Genomic DNA, 20,004 nt, shown 5'->3' on the forward strand with positions numbered 1-20,004 from the left:
GGCTGCCTGATACCAAGTCACAAAATCTTTGCCATTTGTACTTTCTTAATTTACTTGTAACCGTTTCTTCACAATCGATTCATTTGTGGTGCTGCTTTCAAAAACTCTTCAGCACCTGCACTGCAGAGCACAAACCAACCCCTTTAACCAGTGATTCTCAAAGGTAACTTTAGAACAAACTGAGGCGCTCTTAATAACACCCATGCCAGCAATTCTGATTTAATTGATCAGGGTGGTGCGTGGGCATGGTATCGTTTAAAAATCTCCTGCCAGAAGTGGTGACTCATGCCTGTATTCCCAGCTACTCAGGAGACTGGGGTGAGAGGATCATTTGAGCCTGGGAGTTCAAGGAAGCAGTGAGCTGTGATTGTGCCACGGCACTCCCACCTGGGCACTATAGCTAGACCCTGTTTCTAAAATAAACAAACAAACAAATAAAAGTTTCCCAACTGATTCGAACATGTGGCCAGAGCTGGGAAGACTACCGGAATTGTGCGCACCAGGCCCTCTGCAACCAACTTGCCTGCTTTGCCAACTCTTGTTTCTTGACAGTCTCTCACAGCCACCACACCCTCTAGGCATGACACAAACAGACTACCATTTGGCACTAATCTGTACATAAAGAAAGAATGCCTAGCAAAGGAAAGAAACTTTTTTGGATTAAGATCTCTCTCTTTTTTGCACAAATGTTCAGCCTTTATAGTTTGAGGTTATAGTCTCTGAACCTATTAAAACTGTCTCACAGTAGGGGTTTAATGAAGCATCTTTCCCCGCTCTGTTTCTGCTGTCATTTTTCATGAGGCAAAGAAGGACGGAAATTCAAAGAATTTTAGCATTAGGTCAACTGATTGTGTCCCGTTAGCTGAGCCAATTTAGAGGATGGTGCTGAGACTAATATCACGGCTTTTCTGGTGTCCAGTTGGCTCTTTATGGATTCACAAACACTAACCATACCCTTAGTCCTCTGTAGGAAATACATAAATGCCAGCAATTATGCAGCTGATCATAACAGGAAAAGGGTATGTATGACTTGGTGAAAATCCAATAACATCATCTTGAAATGCAAAGAAGAACATATTTCAAAGAGCAGCAGTCCAGCCAATTTAGACCGATTAGAAGACAGAAGGAAAATATCTAGTTAATCAATAGTCAGCTGACCATAATATTAATCAAACCTTTCATGCTTCAGTTCTGCAAGTTGATGTTGAATATAAGATAAAATCACTCCCATTTGGGCTCAGCTGGGATTTTGAGCTTATTAAACAAAAGGAATAAGTTAAATTAACATTCTAACTCAGCATAAACCCCTAGAAGCAAGAGAATTCATCATAAAATGTCCATCATCTCATCATGACTCTGTATTACAACCCCAAAGGTAAGATCACCCCATGTTATGAGTTTCTCAAACAGAGAACTAAATGTATGAGATTAAAAAACAACAGGGTGAGTTCAGTGCAGCATTGAATCCCATCACATTTGCAGATTTAAGGTATGCTTTATTATTATTTTAATGTGGTTTTGGCCATTCTTCCTTTATTTTTTAATATGGTGGTGTGACTTGCATTGAGCTACCTTGAAAAGTTTTATTTCCAACACAAAGCTGAAATTCCCCAAGACCCTTAATGTTTTACACAGACACTCAAAAGTAAGAAAAGTAGAAGTTTTGAGGGAAGGACACTCAGATGACTATGTACAATCATGAATTCTTGCAGAGTTGTTTCCAGTACGTATGGAAGGTAAACATGCATTATCAATTAGGCTAAGCCTGGATACCAGAAATAATCATAGAGGATCAGTGCAACTCCTGCTCAGGACTTGACCGAACACCAGCTTTTTGTCTTGACCTTCTAGGCAACATACACTTAGGAGGACAAGGGCAACAGGCTGGATCATCATCCAGTTACCCAGCGGGATGAATACTCCTCTATAGCTTTTCCCATCCATTAACTGTGACTAGAAACCATAAAGTCATCATCTAGCAATTCTTACAAGCTTTTTCCGTGATAACTTTTGATCACATCATATTCCTTTCATTTCCCCTCCGCTTCTTTCATCTGTTACCTTCTTTTAAATATGAATATATTTGTTATTCTTAAAGTAAGCCATGTGTATGTTAAAAAATTTAAAAGTACAAGAGTATAATAGTTAAATATAAGTCTACTTCAAACAGCACAGAGTATACAGTTTAAAGTAATTCTACCTTTAACCCAGTCCCCAGTCTCCCATGAAATAAATTCATTCTTTTCTTCTTTTTCCTGATCCCCTCCTCCTTCCCCCATACATATGTATATACATATATACACACATGCAAATATACACACCTATCTTTTACACAAACAATATGTACTTTGTTCTGCATATTGCTAATTTTTCTTATATTTTGCACATTATTCCATACCAGTTCTTACAGACATATCTTATTATTTTAAATTACTGCATAATATCACATGGCATGGATGAACCATAATTATCATCTATTGCTGAGTATTTTTCCTATATTTTTCTACTACAAATAACATTGCAATAAAATCTTTATGTATATGTATATACAGACATGCAAGGAAATTTAATATTTTATATGTCTTTGTATACATATGCAAGTACATCTGTTAACTAAATCTGGTAGTGAAATTGCTGGGTCAAAAGAGATATACCTTTTAAGTTTTAATAGTTATTACCACATTGCCCTGCAAATATTAAATAAACTAATTCATATTCCATACAACAATGTATGAGAGTGCCCCATGCCCACACCCCAGGTAGCTCATTGTGCTACCTTATGGTTTGATCTTATCCATCTGATAGGTAAGAAAAATAGCATATTTGTTTTGTTTTACTTGAAGAATGAATATTTTTATGAACAGCAATATCAAATAAAGCATTGAGTTCTGCACAAGTATTCACAGATCCTATATTCAAGTGTTCTATCCTTTAGTCAACATTTTAAGTCTATCACTTATTATCATATGCCAGGTATTATATTGAGAGTCACATATTTAAAAGAACCAAGACATAGACCCTGTCCTCAAAGTACTCATAGATTAATAGGTGAGAAAGATATTGTAAAATAAATAATACACAGTATAAGTACAATAATAGAATATGTATACCGTCTGAGTGTAAAAGTGGCTATGGATTTAAAAAACCTGTTCCTTAAATATACCTTACTTTATTATTTTTATGTAAATATATTTAAATGTGAAAAAGAAAAATAAATACCTTCGTCAGCAAGAACCATGATTGTGACAATTACAACTAATAATTATAGGTTCTGATTAAGTGAAGGACTATTTTACTTACTCATCTATATTTATTAAAATAAGAGTAGGCAGAATAATTTATAAAACTCTCCATCTTATTTGATACTTGTTTGGGGAGCTTACAACTTTGTCTAAAAAATAAATAATAGGATATTTTTTTCTCTATCAATTTTGCAGATATTTTTTAGCTCTTATTTTGAATGACAAATCAAAGCACAAACTTTATCCCCTGTCCTTGGTCCTCCCTCAACTCATTGGACCATTAAACTTTTACTCTATGGTGATTCTTATTAACTATTGGATTTGCTATGCCATGCTAAAGAAGTTTGCCCTTTAGCAGGAGATGTGTCAAGGATAGTTAATTATTTTACACAGAAAGCCCTTTCAGTACTCAGATATGATAAACTGTGATAATAACATTAACATCATTGACTGGTAAGTCTACTTCTTGAGTTTTTAATCATCATTCCAGACTTCTTTAAATGCTGTCTTCCAATCATTAGAAACACTTTAAAAGTTTAGACTAAGGCCAGGCGCAGTGGCTCACGCCTGTAATCCCAGCACTTTGGGAGGCCCAGGCAGGTGGATTACCTGACCTCAGGAGTTTGAGACCAGCCTGGGCAACATGGTGAAACCCCATCTCTACTAAAATACAAAAAATTAGCTGGGCATGGCAGTGGGCACCTGTAGTCCCAGCTACTCAGAAGGCTGAGGCAGGAGAATCACTTGAACCCGAGAAGTGGAAGTTGCAGTGAGCAGAGATCACGCCACTGCACTCCAGCCTGGCCACAGAGCGAGACTATGTCTCCAACAAAACAAAACAAAACTTTATACTGGAGTAAAAGCAACTCATTAATGCTATTCTGTTTTCACATCTTGCCTTCATTTCCGCACCTCATCACATTGTTTATAGTCTCTACTGTTAAGTTGTCATTCAAATGCAAACATTCAAGCTGGGTTGCACATGGAACTGGGTTGAAGTTGGTGTGACATATGAAAGCTGTTGAGTGGGGGTGTGGGGTTCGAGAGGTCTAGGTTTAACTTCTAGTTCTCCTGTCTTCAGCAAGTCACTTACCTTTTTGATGATGCTTGTTTATTATCAGTATAATGAGAAAATGTTATTTTTCTCTATTTCTCAGGGTTATAGTAAGGATCAAATGAAATAATAGTTGGAAATGTATAAAGAGTTAAAAGCAAAAAAGTTCCTCAATTCCCTTTCAGAAACTCCCTTTTTTTTCCTGCCCAGGCCCATTCTTTATGTGGCCCCCACCTACTCAAAGCTTCACATGTTGTGACATTTAACTTGTGTCTCCTGTAATCCAGCTCCATATCTCCCATCAATATCTACCTGTTTTAGGTTTTATCTTTCAGACCCTAATTTTTATTAAGACAGCTATAATCGAAAAAAGAATCTGAAAATAACAACAGCAGAATTTATTGAGTACTTTACCACACGCCAAATCATAAATTCAATTGCAACCCCACAACTTTTACTAGGATAATTTCTGATTACATCATATTCCCCCCATGTTCTCTCCACTTCCTATGCAAAAACCTTTATATATATTATTCTCACTTAATCTTTGCAACAAATAAAATTGAGCCTATTATTATTCTTGTTTTACAGATAAGGAAATTGAGACTTGGAAAGTGAAGTAATTTGTCCATAATCACACAGCTAACTTGTGGTGGAGCTGCACTTAGAATGCCTCAGAAACTGTTCCATAACCCCTCTGCTCCACTGCTTCTCCTGAATGCAGAACTAATGTAATGAACAAATGGTCACTCATGCATTGTCTTTGAAATTTAACATGCTCATATAATCATAGAGTCTGAAGTTAGAAGATCATCCACTTTAACGATCTATCCAACCCTTAAACCTCCTTTATCATATGCCTAAGTCACAATCTGCCTTTTGCTTCAGTAACGCCAGTGAGGGATCTGTACCATATCCAAAAAACGAAATCCCTTCATCTTCAGACTGCTCTATTGGGAAGTTCTTTATATAAAGCAAAAATCTTTCTTCCTGAAAACTCGGTCTACTGACATTAATTTTACCCAAAAGCTTTATTGAAAAACTATAATTCAAATGTTACATAAAATAAGTCCCCTAATAATCTCTTCCCCTTGATAAGGTACTCAGTGCAACTTGACCAGGCTGGTCACCTTCAAATGAAAACATCTAAAGCTCTCCTCTGCATTTCACCCAAACTCCAGGCATGCTCTGCCCAGTTTAGCAAAGAGCAGGACTCCAATCTTCATTGTTATAGAGACTCTGTTTCTACAATTCCCATCTAAGAGATCATTAAGATTGTGTGAAGCAATCATATCATGCTTTTGACTCATATTATGAGTTTACATTTTATCACTATTCCTACATTGTTTTTCACTACTTCCTCCACTTACTGTTAGTTGAAACTGATCATGTTGGAGTTAGGCCACTTTTCTAGAATAGTCGTTTTAACTGAGGCTGCACATTAGAATTACAATGGAAGCTTTAAAAATATTGATTCCTAGATAGCAGCCACAGACATTCTAATTTATTTAGTGTGGGAGGGGGCTCAGGATTTACATCAATTGTGTCTTCCTATATATGTATTATCCCAGTTTGATAACATCTACAGATTTAATGGCTAAGTCATCAATGTTCTCATCAAGTCACTGCAGAATCCTGGAGCCTTCCGTTCAGTTAATATTGGCCAGGTAGATTTTAGGTATAGATATTCAACCAGTTACAAATCCACGAAATTACACTCTCATTCAGTCCAGAGTTTTCTATTTTGTTCACAAAATAATATCAACAAAGACTTTGGTGGTTTTTTGTTTGTTTGTTTTTGAGACGGAGTTGCCTCTGTTGCCCAGGCTGGAGTACAGTGGTGCGATCTCGGCTCACTGCAAGCTCCGTCTCCCGGGTTCACGCCGTTCTCCTGCCTCAGCCTCCCTAGTAGCTGGGACTACAGGCATACGCCAACACGCCTGGCTAATTTTTTGTATTTTTAGTAGAGACGAGGTTTCACTATGTTAGCCAGGATGGTCTCAATCTCCTGACCTCGTGATCCGCCTGCCTCGGCCTCCCAAAGTGCTGGGATTACAGGCGTTAGCCACCTAGCCCGGCCACAAGACTTCGTTAAATGTCTCACAGAGAACTAGTCTAGAGCACTGGTTAAAAGCATGGATTCCACCCCCACTGCAAATTCAAATCTCAGCTGAGCTAGCTAGATGACTTTGGGAACTACCTTAATCTCTCTGTACTTCAGTTTCCCTAATGCTTACCTATAGGATTGTTGTAAAGATTAAATGAGTTTATACGTATAAAACGTCTTGCATGTAGTTAGCTTGAAAGTCAACTCTCATTCCTATTATGAAGTCTCATTATACACCATTTATTGCATCCACTCCATTTTAAAAGGTCAATGATAATATTTGCTGCTGGAGAGCTGATCTGATGTGATATACAGGCTGAGTGGTGAGAGACAGTGAGTTACCTCGGGGTTTATCAATCATAGAACAGGCTCCTCTAGAGGGATATAAAGCACCACCAAGTCTTTTGAGTCTTAAGCTGTTGCTTATAGTACTCTGATGAAGAGTTTTGTTGGTTGAACTATTTGGGTTTAGAACTAAGCATAGTGGGGTATCTAATCCCAGTTTGAGTCTTAGCTATCGTGTTTTCAGGGTGTTAAAGTCACTTTTGTAGTTTATTTTACTTCAGTTGAAGCTTTTTACAGCTTAGATGGAGTTTAGCTTTATTGTAGGTTTACCTTAAACATGCTTTTCACCAGATTTTATTAGTTTGTGTTAATCGTATGACCATGGTGGCTGGCAGAAAACCGACCAACCCTGGAGTATCAGTATAGCTTAGTCAAACTTTCGTTTATTGCTGGTTAAATGAGTTGTAGCTGAAGCAAGTGATAACCATCAGAGATCATTTCCAAGCCATACCCATTTTCTCCTTACCCCAATTAAAGCATGACTCACAGCCCATTACAGGATTTCTAACTACTGCTGGAGTGGTATTCATTGCTTACTCACCTTACTAAATCACACAAAAGTGGCTATGTACTTAAATTACACAAAATCCAAAAGCTCCTAGACTGAGTTAACTAGTTTATTATAACTATACTATTACCCATTGTGTAATAATAAAAACACAGAAAGTATGGAAAAATGTCAGAAAAAAACAAGTCCTTGCAGATTCATTTCTAAATCTGCTTACTCCTGGATATTTTGAAATTTCTTCAAAATGTAGCCTGCCCTTTCCCAGCACCCCCCAAGAATTCTGAGTAAAGACATTTCCCTTTAACTTGCTGGAAGGAAGGGAAAGTTCTAGATATAAAGTCATTTCTTCCATTATCTGCTTCAAAAACACCACTAACGGAAAATGAATCAGAGAAATAGAAAACTAGCAATACCATAGATCTCCAAGTGAAATTCACACACCAAATTTGAAATGTGAGCAAAAAGATGATTTGCTAAATGTCTCAGTGGCATTGCAGAGTTCCTGGAAGAAGTCAGGGACAGAGGGCTCCTCATCTCTGACAGGCTAGGTATTCCCTGGGGGAGGCATCTTTTTATCATTCAATTGTCATTTGCCAAGAAAAGATAGCTATTGACCAGTATCACGTTTTAAGAAATTAAAAGAAATAGAGTCCTTCAAATTAAGAACTTTAACTTATCCTTCAGCACCTTTTCCAAAAATTTGAGGACAAATGTCGGAAGATCTTTAGGGATTGAAATTTAGATTATGGATTCACATTGGTATTTTGCCATAACAAACATGTCACACAACCAAATAGGACTGAAGTAAGTAGGAGGACATTGATGCCAACATGGGGACTGGAGTAGAGTATTTAAGGTAAAAATGAATCAGAATCTTTTCCTAAAGAGCATAGTTTAAATACAAGAAAAGGAAACCAATATCAGTTTAAACTAGTAGAAGAAGTAATGCATAACACAATAATGTTTATGACTTGGCAAAAGTGGGAAACAGATTGATGAGTGGAGGTGAAAAATATCTTGGGAGATTTAAAATGATCAGATTGAAATAAGGGTATAGTGTTAACAGACAAGAAAAAAAGGGAAGAAAATAGGAATTTGTCTGCTAGGGCAATAGACACTGAAAAACGAACTAGATCATTTGGTGGGAGTAACATTTAATTCAAAGAAGATATGGTTTAGTAAGAAGTACTTTCTTGGGATGGTAGACTTAATTCATTTCCAAAACTTGGGTTAATGACACTCACATTCAATTGATCAACTCAGGCTCAAAACAGGTTCCTGGTCTGAATGTTGCATAACTGACAGAGAACTGAGGTGGCATTTTAGACTGGAAACAAAAAGGTTAGGTTTAAGAAATTATTCCAAACATGTTGTCCATATTATTTATTAATCAACTGTAGGTTCTCCTAATAGCACATTCTGTTATGGTACATGTGGTTCACTTCTATGATTTTTTTTTCTCATTTTGAGAATCAAATTATACACTGATGTCTACTTTTGACTGTTAAGGATATTAACAAAAAGGAGGAGGGGAATATTAGGAAGTGAGAAAAGAGAAGAAAGGTAATACAGAAGCTGAGTGGGCAAAGGGGATTTTGCAATATAGCCTGAAGTGACATGAAGACTCTCAGAAAAGGACCCCTTTGTTCCACAGGGAGGTTGTCCCATATCTAAGAGTAACATTCAGATCCAAGAATGGAACATTCTGCTCTGTTTCAGTGTGGTTAAAATTGGGATAGCTTGGGTCTGGGAACGGAGTTTTGGTAAACAGCATGTGTACAATTAATATTACATTAATATGTTATAAAGTTGTTACAAGAATTCAATAAAAACCTACCTATAAATATTTTGACATCATAGGAGGCACACAGTAGGTACATAATAAATACTGTATCTATTCTATTTTATTCAGCTATGGTAAATTGAATAATTAAAGGATCCCATAGATTTTCTTCTAGGTCAAGTTTGCAAGTTACTCTGCCTCTCTGAGAAATCTAGCAGGTGGCAGTCAGAGCTAAGTCCTAAAATCAAAAGGGTAACAAATATTTAAATAAAGGCCAGATGAACGGGTAGGAGAGAAGGCATTGAGAGAGGCACCTGTCATTACGCATCTTAACTACAACAAAACAAAATGAATTTATAAGTATCTCAAACCTGCTAAGGAAGGAAAATCCCAAAAATATTCTAGTTGACAAGGGATGACAATTAGAAATTAATTGTATAATACTCATTATTTATTCAAAATGTTACTGACACTTATTTAATGTGCTGCCTTTATTATACTAGTAATTGTAGGAGGCATTCATTTATTATTTGTCATTTAGATTCCATCAGTCCTTTATTTCTTGACACCATTTTAAGTTTCTCACATAGCAACTTTCTTTCCCTAGGAGTTTTCAGACATCCACCCTAACAGTTAAGACTGATCACTTTTACAGGCATGTGGAGCCTCCATTTTGGCATTGGTAAAACCAATTTTCTAGGCCATTACTGGAGACTCACTTTCTTATTTAGAAAGTAGGTAGAGTTTCCAGATGAAATACAGGACACTTAGTCCAAGTTGAATTTCGGCTAAACAACTAACAATTTTCAATATTAAGTATGTCTCAAATATTGCATTGGATATACACTAAAAATATTATTTATTGTTTTAGCTAAAATTCAAATTTAACTCAGAGTTCTGTATTTTTATGTGCTAAATCTGGAAACCCTAAAACTTGATGTTCCTAATTTATTAATAGGAAGTAGGAAAAAAAGTAAGTGAAAAGACTGAAAGTAAATAAAGCTTTCAGGTAAGAAGCCACTTTCTCAACTAAAGTATACTCATCTTAGCAATATACCTCAGAAGAAACTACAAACTCTATAAATTGCCCAAAGTATTGTTGGATGTATACAATCAGGAAAGCCAAATTTCATAGTACTTTCATTTTGCAATCATGTTTCTCAGCTAAAACAGGTTTATATCTGCTATTTTTTGTAACTAATCATTTTTAAAATCTGCTGAAGAACAACTGAAGATGCTATACCTTAACACAAAAGTGAAAAGATGCAGGCAAATCACTGAGATTTATATCCTCACGATTTCCTAAATCCTACTACTTCTGAAGGAGAAATTGCTACTAAGACTTCAGGCAGATATGCCGAATTCATCCCTTATTTCCTCTGAGTGAATGTCCTATGCTGTAGGTAATATGACAAATGTCACCATTCTAAGAGAATTCTAACATTCTAAAACTTTTTTTAAAAGGTTTTCACTTACTAAACATGTTACATCATCAGGAATTTCAAAGAGAAAACGTCAATGCCCTCTAACTTTCTAAAATTCTCAACCCACGAATCCAATTTGTTTCATGGGCTTTGGGGAACTAATAAATACAAGATATTTATTTGTAAGTCAAAATCTAAAATTGAGTCCCCCTGACAATCCGATGATGATTTGTGACATAACAGTCCCAAAAGAACAGAAGAAAAAAAAGTTTCACATTTTGCTTCATCTAAAAACACAAAATTGTTTTCTAATTACAATGGCACATATTACACCCTGTATTTCAATAATATTTTATCTTGACTCTTTACATGTGTAATCACTTAACCTAGGAAAAGATCTAATAATTAACAAGAAAAAATCATGAAATTCAAGATTTATGAAGTGTTTTCAGTTCCACTGTCAAGACCACATGAGGGAAAAAGTATATTAGCACCATCCCAATATGTACTCTATTCCACCTGCATATTCATTACCACAGTGCAAAGAATCAGCACAAAAATAAATACTCCACTAAACATCCTGGTAATTTTGATCACCTCTATTTCAAAATGCATTATGACCAGCACAACTTTCAACCAGGGTTATCTTCTGATAGAAAGAGAAGGCTAGGGAAAGCATTCTTAGCACATTGACAAATGCATTTCATTTTTATTCTGTGGAAACAAACAAAAACTGTATTTAACATTAGTATCATTTTAGCATTTGACAGCTTTTGCTTTTCTAAATGAGACCACTGCATGAAAGAAGGCACTTTTTGGGTCAAATTTCTAATGTATCTACAGGCTGTTTTAATTTTATTATTTAACTCACCTTACTCATAGCATATACATGTACAACTAAGTATGAATAGCTTATATCAATTATGAGATGTATTAAAGCCTTTCCCTCTCTCCAACAGTGCTCTAGGATGCATTATCAGACAAACAGATAAGTGTAATGATGAATTGCACAATATGGCCAACATTAATAGAGTGGTTTTCTACAAATGTATTGCAAAAAATAAATACTTCGCATTTCAGAACATAACTATTTCAATGTCACATGTTAGCAAAAGACAAAGTGGCAGATATTAGCAACTTTAATAGGTCCTGGATTAAACAATATAAAGGAACTTGAGAGAAATGACAATGCATCTAGAGAGTAGATGAGGTTGAAGGTAAGAGTCTATTCTTGAGGGTCTAATTAGGTTCTTCCCATCTCTCCACTTTTCTTTTTTTTAAAATCTTCATAGAGACGCCTTAGCAGAAGCTATCAGTTTTGACAGTACACCAAAATCCTGGCAGTGAACCATAAATTGACCATTACCATAAAAAGAGCTGCTAAATGAGAAACCATGTGCTCAGTATAAAACTAATTTCATGCTTTCCAAAGCACACCGTGGCTTCTAGCAAGATAGTGGCCCTGGGACTTGCCGAGACAGATTGGCGAACACAAATGGTTTGCTCCTGATGCGTCTGCTTAGCCAAGCTTTACGTGTACTGGCAGTAAAAGAGGTTCTGGAGTCTTCTATCAAACAAATACACACTTAGCTATAACTTCAAAGCTGAAAGCTGTGAAACAGCTGCCTCAAATAAATATAGAAGGAAAAACACATACACATATACACACACACACCCCATGTGCCATGCTAGCTGCTTCCAATCAAAGAAAAATAGATTCCCCTGCCAACCTAATGTACTAAACAGACACTTAATAAGCATAACGCTATGTAATACATTATAACCCTCACACTCCATTCATGCTTAGAAACATAGGAATTAGAGTTTAGCCAAGCCAAAGCAATAGCACTCCATCTACTTGGAGGCTAACTTTGTGCCTGCCCTTATCTAGTTGGCTTTCAAATACCATATACTTACAAGCCTACATCAAACCTTTCCAAGCATGATGACCTAGTAATTTAACCTCTCCAGGTCAGTGCAGGTACTTTATGTATATTTAAATGATAAAATCTGCTGCCTTTAAAACATCTCAGCTAATAAAAACACATTTCATGAAGAAATACTGCTAATTTCCTCCCATTCTCATTTGGCACACCGTCACTAGAAATTAATTACTGTTGGTTTTCCAGTGCATGACTGGTCATAACTTTTAATTATTAATAATGTCGAGCTTAACAAGGTGTCAACTCCAGTATGTAATCCACATCACTTACTTTCTTATCTCGAAGCATGACTTGTCTCCTCCTATCTGTTTTTCATGTCAAAGATTCTACAAAGTACACTTAGTTTATAGCCTTTTAAATACATCTGAAACACATAATAACACTTCTAATTACCTTATTTCAGTAATGGTAGCAATTGCATAATATCACTGACTTGTTCAGAATGTTTAAAATGCAAAGGAAGTCACCTACTGGTAAGATGTCCTCGGCAAACAGCTAGCACAGAAAGAAAGGGCTGCTTATCACACCCATTCAAGGAGTTACTTCGCAACAAAATTAAAGAATCATATATTTTGCTCTTCGGTTTTCCTCCTTCAGGTGTGTCAGTACGATGTGGTAAACACAATTGATGACTCCACAGGATTCAGCACAACGTACGAAAGAATCTGTTACTGACATCCCAGACCCCAGCATCCAAGTTTTAGAATAAAAAAGCTCACCTCTGCTAGGAAGTCCACTCCACATCCTGGCAGGGCTCTCACCAGCTTCGAGAGCAACCAAGTTAGATAAACAAAACTTCCAGTATGTGACCAGCGTAATGCACAGCGCTACCGAGACTTGGCTCCAGCCCTGATTATCTGTGTGACAGCACCACGTTATATCAGTGCCGCTCCAAGCCTTCCCAGTTGCTGGCTTATTGCACTGCTCATTGAAAATCCTTTACACGCTGGTAACATTTTAGGGAAGGACAAGCACACTCTGAGTCATTTGTAAAGAAAGCAGAGCAATTTCAATTCTATATCTCCATGCATGCTGAAACCAGAAGCACTGTCAACGTACAAGTCTGAGGTGGATTTATGCTGAGAAACAGGCAACCTAAGCCTTCATTATCAATGCATGAAATCAGCCACTGTGATCAAATTCAAGCAAACCACAAAAAGGATATGATTATGAAAGTCTCCACAGATTTAGCACCAAACCTCATGGAATGAAGAATCATCTATTGAAATTGTGTAAATGTTAAAAATAGCTCTGGCTTTTCAACAATGAGCAGGATACAGGGAAGAAATCAGTAGTCTATATTATAAGGACTTATAAAGGCTGCATAAATCAAAATAGCTGTAGGTTCCTGGGACTTTGCTCTAGACAAATGAAATCACGGGAGACTATTACAATTATAACAAAAATAATTCCATATATTTGACACAGATATCCATTAAAGGGCAAATCAAACATCCTTTAACTCCTAAGTGCCCATCTCTAAATTAAAATAATGGTGATAGTTAAAAATGTGCGATGCTATGCTAGCACCAGGACAAAATACCATCAATTTTACTCTAAGACAATTTCATAAACAATAAAGATTTAAATCTATTCTGTGTAACAATAAACATGCAAGACAGATATTTTTAACACTATAATCTTTGCTCATTATTTTGAAAAATCTATAGTTCATTAAACCCATATATTTTTATCCCAACTACCCCCAAATTTATACCTTCGCTTTTTATCATCCTTCCTCTTTTGTTACTAAAATATAAGATGCAAGAGCTACTGGACATCATCTTTAGAAGACACAAGGTCAGAAAGCAGTATTAGATATACCCCAGAGATACATATACCCCAGAAAGCAGTAGCAGTGATTTGAGATTACAAAATATACAGCTTTGACATGCGCATGCAAACTGCAAAGCAAAAAAGAAATAAAACGTTTATTAGAAATCACAAAAATAAACTGGAAGAAATTCCTAGGAGGCAACACTGACAATACATTTAAGGTTCTATTCAATTTTTTAAAAAGGGTTTTAGGTTCTCATTGAGACTCTGAAGGCCAAACAAATTAGAATTCAGTAAAGGCAATTCCTGATTTGAGGACCTCCTATAAATGACTGGGTTCAGTTCTAGTAATCCTACCAGCTCTGAGATGACACATTTAGAAGTGTCTACAATATGAAACATCCGTGTAAACCTAAGCAGCACACATTTACGTAACACAGCATTCTGGAGCAACATTAAACACATCACTCTCACGGGTATTCTCACTATGTCCCCATATGGAAAGTTGACTCCTTACGGGCTGCTGGTTAGATGCCCTTGCTTGGAGACAGATTAGACACATGAATGGATATGCACATAAGTGTGTACGTATATCTATATGTACACCATTGAACACACTTGCCCCTCACAGTCACTTTTGCCACCTGAATTCCATTTGTTTTGTGTCTCCTGAAGCCCCTAGGGCAACAATTGAATGTATTATGAGAAATAGCATTGGGCATCACTGACTTTGCAATTGTTCAGTGTCCTTTCTCTTCTGTCCTCTCTGGCTCACCTACCACACACATAAACTTTCCTTAGAAAACAGTCATAGGAATAGTTTATGAGAGATTGTATGCCTAAAAATCTTTTTATTATTACCACACATGAAGCTCCCTAGTAATAAGATAAAAGTTTAAAATTAAACCGGGATATTTGATTATAGGCCAATCCTTTATCTAAAACCCTTAGTGCTTGATGCATTTCAGAATTCAAATGTTTTCAGATTTTAGAAAGGTAATACTCTACATATGCCAGGAATTATATAATGCCTCCAGTGGCAGATGTTATATAATGCCACATTGAGGTCCGGGGCAACAACTCTATAATCAGATACATTAACATTCTATAGCAAAACGTGTGCATATTCATACTCGTGGGGATAAATAAATGCTATAATTTAAGTTCACATTAGTTCATGTCACGTTTTCCCATCAACATGAATTACAAAATCTTCCAGTTTTCATTGCTTCTTGGATTTCAGGAATTGCAGGTAAGAGACTGTGGACCGTATAAATGTTTACTTAAACTGCTGGGAAGTTATGGATTGGGAAATGGCACCTAAGCAGGTGTTCTCTTGCTTAGGCAAGAAATTTGGAGGGTAGTGTTACTTTAAAGGATGGGCAAAAATATGAGGGAAGGTGCTAGTAAGACTGAGACCCAAAGCAGAGCAGAAATGTGGCAATAATGCATGATGACAAAACTAGGACATGGAAAACAAAGGCAAGAAGAAGCCACTCAGAATTACTGAATCAAAAAAAAAAATAGTAATAATAGTACTCATTGATCACCTAAACTCTATACTCACTAGTGTGAAAGGCACTTGACATAAATATTTTTTAGCAACCTACCTCAATTTTCAAAAGGAAATTTTAAAAGGATGAATGTATCTTCAGAGTGAGGCAAAACATTTGGTTATCTCACCCTCTTCTCATTGTACCCAAAAGCAAAATATCCATAATGTTATACAGTGCATGTGGCACTGTCAGAAACAAACAAAAAAATAAGCTTTGCCTTATGAAGTAAAGATTTCTGTTTTATTTGTATATGCTATAAACTACTTGCATTAGAGGTTCTTTAAAATCAGTTTTAGAAAAAAGTAGCAATATTTTCTGCCATCAAGAGTCAACTGTTTAATTTTAAAATCCATTTTAAAAACAAATGTTCTCAAAAAACAACAATATATTGCATTTGCTTGGAGTCTTTCTTATGAGTACATTTCCCAAATAAACACTTTTCTTTAAGCACATTAAAGAACTTTAATATAGCAGAGCATTGACACTACACTTAAGATAAGACTTTGGGTCTATAGAACATTCAGTCTTCAAAGAGCATTTCCTGGGTGCCTTTTGGGCCTAGATCTGCACTGGGGAAGTGTCCAGGAGGCATTTATGTGAAGGGTGGTCTTTCTACTCACTGAACAAACTAAACTGTAATGTGTGGCTCTTAGTATCTAGAATACAATCACAAAGTCATTTTCTATGTGAAGAAGGAAACTGCATTTATTTTTTCGACAATACAACATAATTCGGTGAATTCTCCTTTTTTAGCAATCAAAATGGTGCCCCGATGGTTTGATGGAGTTATAGCAGCTTCTAAAAGTAACTTACTATCCTACAAGATGAGTAACACTTCGGGGCTATGATTTTAAAAAAAGCTCCCTATACATTTTACGTCAAGTTCATAAAATAATAGATAAATACCCAGTGTCTACAGGACAAGAGTCTCTGGATTGCAGGTTCACCAGAGCACAAGCTCTTTAAATGAAGTGGGTTAACATTATTTGTGAGTGCCAGCACACTCGGCCCATTAAAAAGTACAATTATCCAGCCCTTCCACCATCTCCAAACTCCATGTAATCAGAAGAGCAAATGTATTTCACAGCTCGAGAAAAACTGTTTAGTGCCAAGGACATACACCAACCTCACAGTCAGCTGTAACATTCCACAGGGATGTCTAACCCAGAACACTGTCCAACAGCCTCCTTGGCTGTGACACTGTTAAGATGTGAAAGTCAAATGTCTGTGTGAAGAAAGGTGGTTAGTCCAGGTGAAAATACATTCATCCCCCAGTGGAAATTGAACTCACTAATTACCACTGGGCTTGGCTCACTGCTGAAAACCCTTCTCCCTAGATTAGTTTAAAATGGGTAACACTTCTATTCCAGGCAGACACCAAGGTTTTAAATACGCCTTTGATGATTTAAATCACTCAGACATGTAAACACTTGCCGTGATTGTCTAAGACTCAGTTTCCACACTGAAAGCTGTATTTGGTTTTCAAAATCTAAAAACCAAGACTTGATGTTAAGCAATTCTTATCTTTTAATAGATATAATATGTAAAGGTTTATATTCAAAAGCATTCTTTAAGAAAAAGACAATCTGTCCATCACCAAAAAAGGGCCAACCACCCCTTTTAACCATTTTATCAAAGTTCCATTCAAACTCTTTTATGTGTCAATCCCTTAGAGTTCTGTACTTAATTCACACCCTTGTATAATCCACACCCTTGTCTGACAGTTTTTAACCACAAGTACAGAATATGGAGACGTTCTATAATGACTTTTTCAAGTCTACGTCAGGTGTAGTTTTAGATTTCTGACACCATTGAAGATGGCTAGAGCTCCGTCTCAAATTCAAAGCATTTGTGCGTCAGGAAGTGGTTAGAATTGTAACTTGAGACTTGATCCTATTTCCAAATTTCTCTACTCTCATTCCCAAGGAACTTCAATCTCAATAAGCCCTACAATATTAATCTCAATTAAATTTATCTGGGGAGAACAGGTAAAGGGTACCAACTCTTATCCTTGCTTTGAAAAATAGAGTCAGGATTTTGTAAAATACTTGGAAACTAAACAGTGATCAATTCTGAGTAAGACAACGAATCAGAAAAGTGTATCAGTATTCCTTCTACTATATGTATCATCACTGGGTCTGAAGTACTACAAGTAAGAGACAATTCCTGAGTATTCTTATAAGGACCTGGGACATACACAAAGAAAAGCAGATGCCCTGTTTTCAAAGGTGCAATTTGACATATTTTGACCAAGGCCTTTTCCCCCTCTAAGTCTGTCCCTTCATTAAAAACCATAAGTCATATGGGCTCTATCCGATACATGGATTGTATAATAATTATTCTATGAAAGGAATTTTCTGAACTTACTAATTAAGAGGTTTAAAGAAATAAGTATATTGTAAATAATTTAACCCACCTACCTCACACTGAAATGATTTACTTATCTAGTGCACTTACTGACAGAAACTCAATGATTTGTTACATTCACCATGGTAATTATATTTTGCAGAGTCAGATTTCTTGGTTGAATGATAAATGGCAAATTGATTAATCAAAAATTAAGTAAAAGCAAGCGTTTAAAACTATGTGTTTCTACTGAAAAGGTAAAATCATTATCGTACTGATGAATTCTAGCCTTATCTCTAAATCTGTCATACAAACCTAAGGTTGCATCATTTAACATTTATGTTCATTCCTAATATCTCTTAAAATGGAGACTTTTCCAGAAATAGAGCAATATTAATATATTTAAGTAGTAATTTTTATTCCTGAAAACTAAAGAAAGATCTCTCTTGCTCTTCCCCCTTCCAAACACCCAACCTCCCCAACCCCTGCCATGTCTCCCCTATACATTCTGCCTAACGCATACAAGGTGCTCAGAAAGTCTATCAAATGAGCATGCTCTTGCCCCCCCATGCATGTCCACACATCCTCACTCCTTGGTGTGGTATTTCTTTGCTTTCCTTACTCACTAATAAGTTGCATCAGAATGTTGATGTGGGCAAAGGAATGAAGAAACTATCATACTTTCAATATACTCATGGCACCATCTTGTGGTAATTCTTGGTATCGTGTTTTCAAGTTTAATTTTTAAAGTTCTTCAAACATGTCTGGGAAAACACATTTGAGGATAAATTTAACATTTTAAATATGCATGAGATACAATGTGATAAATCTGGCCTATATATTTAAAACCCCACACACATATTTTAAGAGTTATAATATCTATCATTAGTGTCCTGACCCCAGAAACCATTTAATACCAATAACCGTTTCTTGAATGTAGAATAGGAATGACATTAACAAATCTTTAAGCGGGAGGGGAGAAACAATAACTGAGGATCCTGGGGGTGTCAAAGAACAGCACAGACTATAGCAGCCAAAAAAATAAAATAAAATTATATATAACACTGCAACTGACAACCCATTTTCCAATCCCACTGTCTATTCCCACGTCCAAACTACTACTCCACTTCCTGCTGCAAAATACCCAGGTTTTATCACCCTTATCTTCTCCCCCATCCCAGGCATCCTGACTTTAAAATCTACTCAAGCTCAGTTTAAAATTTCTAAGGCCAAATAAAAGATGCCACTTCTTGAATCAAGAGGCAGAGCGTATTTTTCCACCCCTTGAATTTGAGCTGGCGTTGTGTCTTAGGCCATTGCTGCTCCTGTAAGAGAATACCACAGACTGACGTGATTTTTTAAATAATAGAAATTTATTTATCACAGTTCTGAAGGCTGAGAAGTCCAAGATCAAGGTATCAGCAGATTTGGTGTCTGGTAAGTGCTTGCTCTCTCCTTCTAAGATGATGCCTTGTTGCTGCATCCTCCAGAGGAAACCAACGCTGTGTCCTCACTTGGTGGAAAAGCAGAAGGAGCAGGCAGCTCTTGAAGCCTCTTTCATAAGAGCACTAGTCCCATTCATAATGGTGGCACCCTCATGGTCTAATCACCTCTCAAAGGCACCACCTCTTCAGACTGTCACGTTGGGGTTTAAGTTCTAATGTATGAATTTTAGAGAAACACAAACATTCAAACCATAGCACCTTGTGACTAGCTCTGACCAAAAGAATGCAGTAAGTTGCAGCTGCTGTTCTTGCTGTCTTGCAACACTGCTCTGTGACTGCTGAGTAACAAAGCCTGGCCTAATCTCCTTGAGGAGGAGTCTACTGGTGAGAATTATCCAGCCTACAGCCAGCAGCAACTGCTAGATACATGTACAAAGCCCTCTAAAACCATCTAACCCAGTTATTCTGTAGCAGC

The 20,004-nt window shown here is 36.5% G+C and overlaps 1 protein-coding gene across 4 annotated transcripts in view; it reads right to left on the reverse strand.

Moving 5' to 3' along the window:
- LOC105499530 (zinc finger protein 385B) overlaps positions 1-20,004 on the reverse strand; it is a 415,582-nt gene that overhangs the window by 292,360 nt on the left and 103,218 nt on the right. The window contains exon 3 of one of the 4 annotated variants that reach the window (XM_071073000.1): positions 13,126-13,263. The exons of 2 other annotated variants lie outside the window; for them this stretch is intronic. In XM_071073000.1, the coding sequence (XP_070929101.1) occupies positions 13,126-13,263 (138 nt within the window). Of the gene's footprint in view, positions 1-13,125; positions 18,517-20,004 lie in introns of those variants that run through there. One more of the 4 variants, XM_011772120.3, reaches the window with a different exon arrangement.

This window comes from Macaca nemestrina, chromosome 11 (assembly GCF_043159975.1).
Source record: "Macaca nemestrina isolate mMacNem1 chromosome 11, mMacNem.hap1, whole genome shotgun sequence".
NCBI lineage: Eukaryota > Metazoa > Chordata > Mammalia > Primates > Cercopithecidae > Macaca > Macaca nemestrina.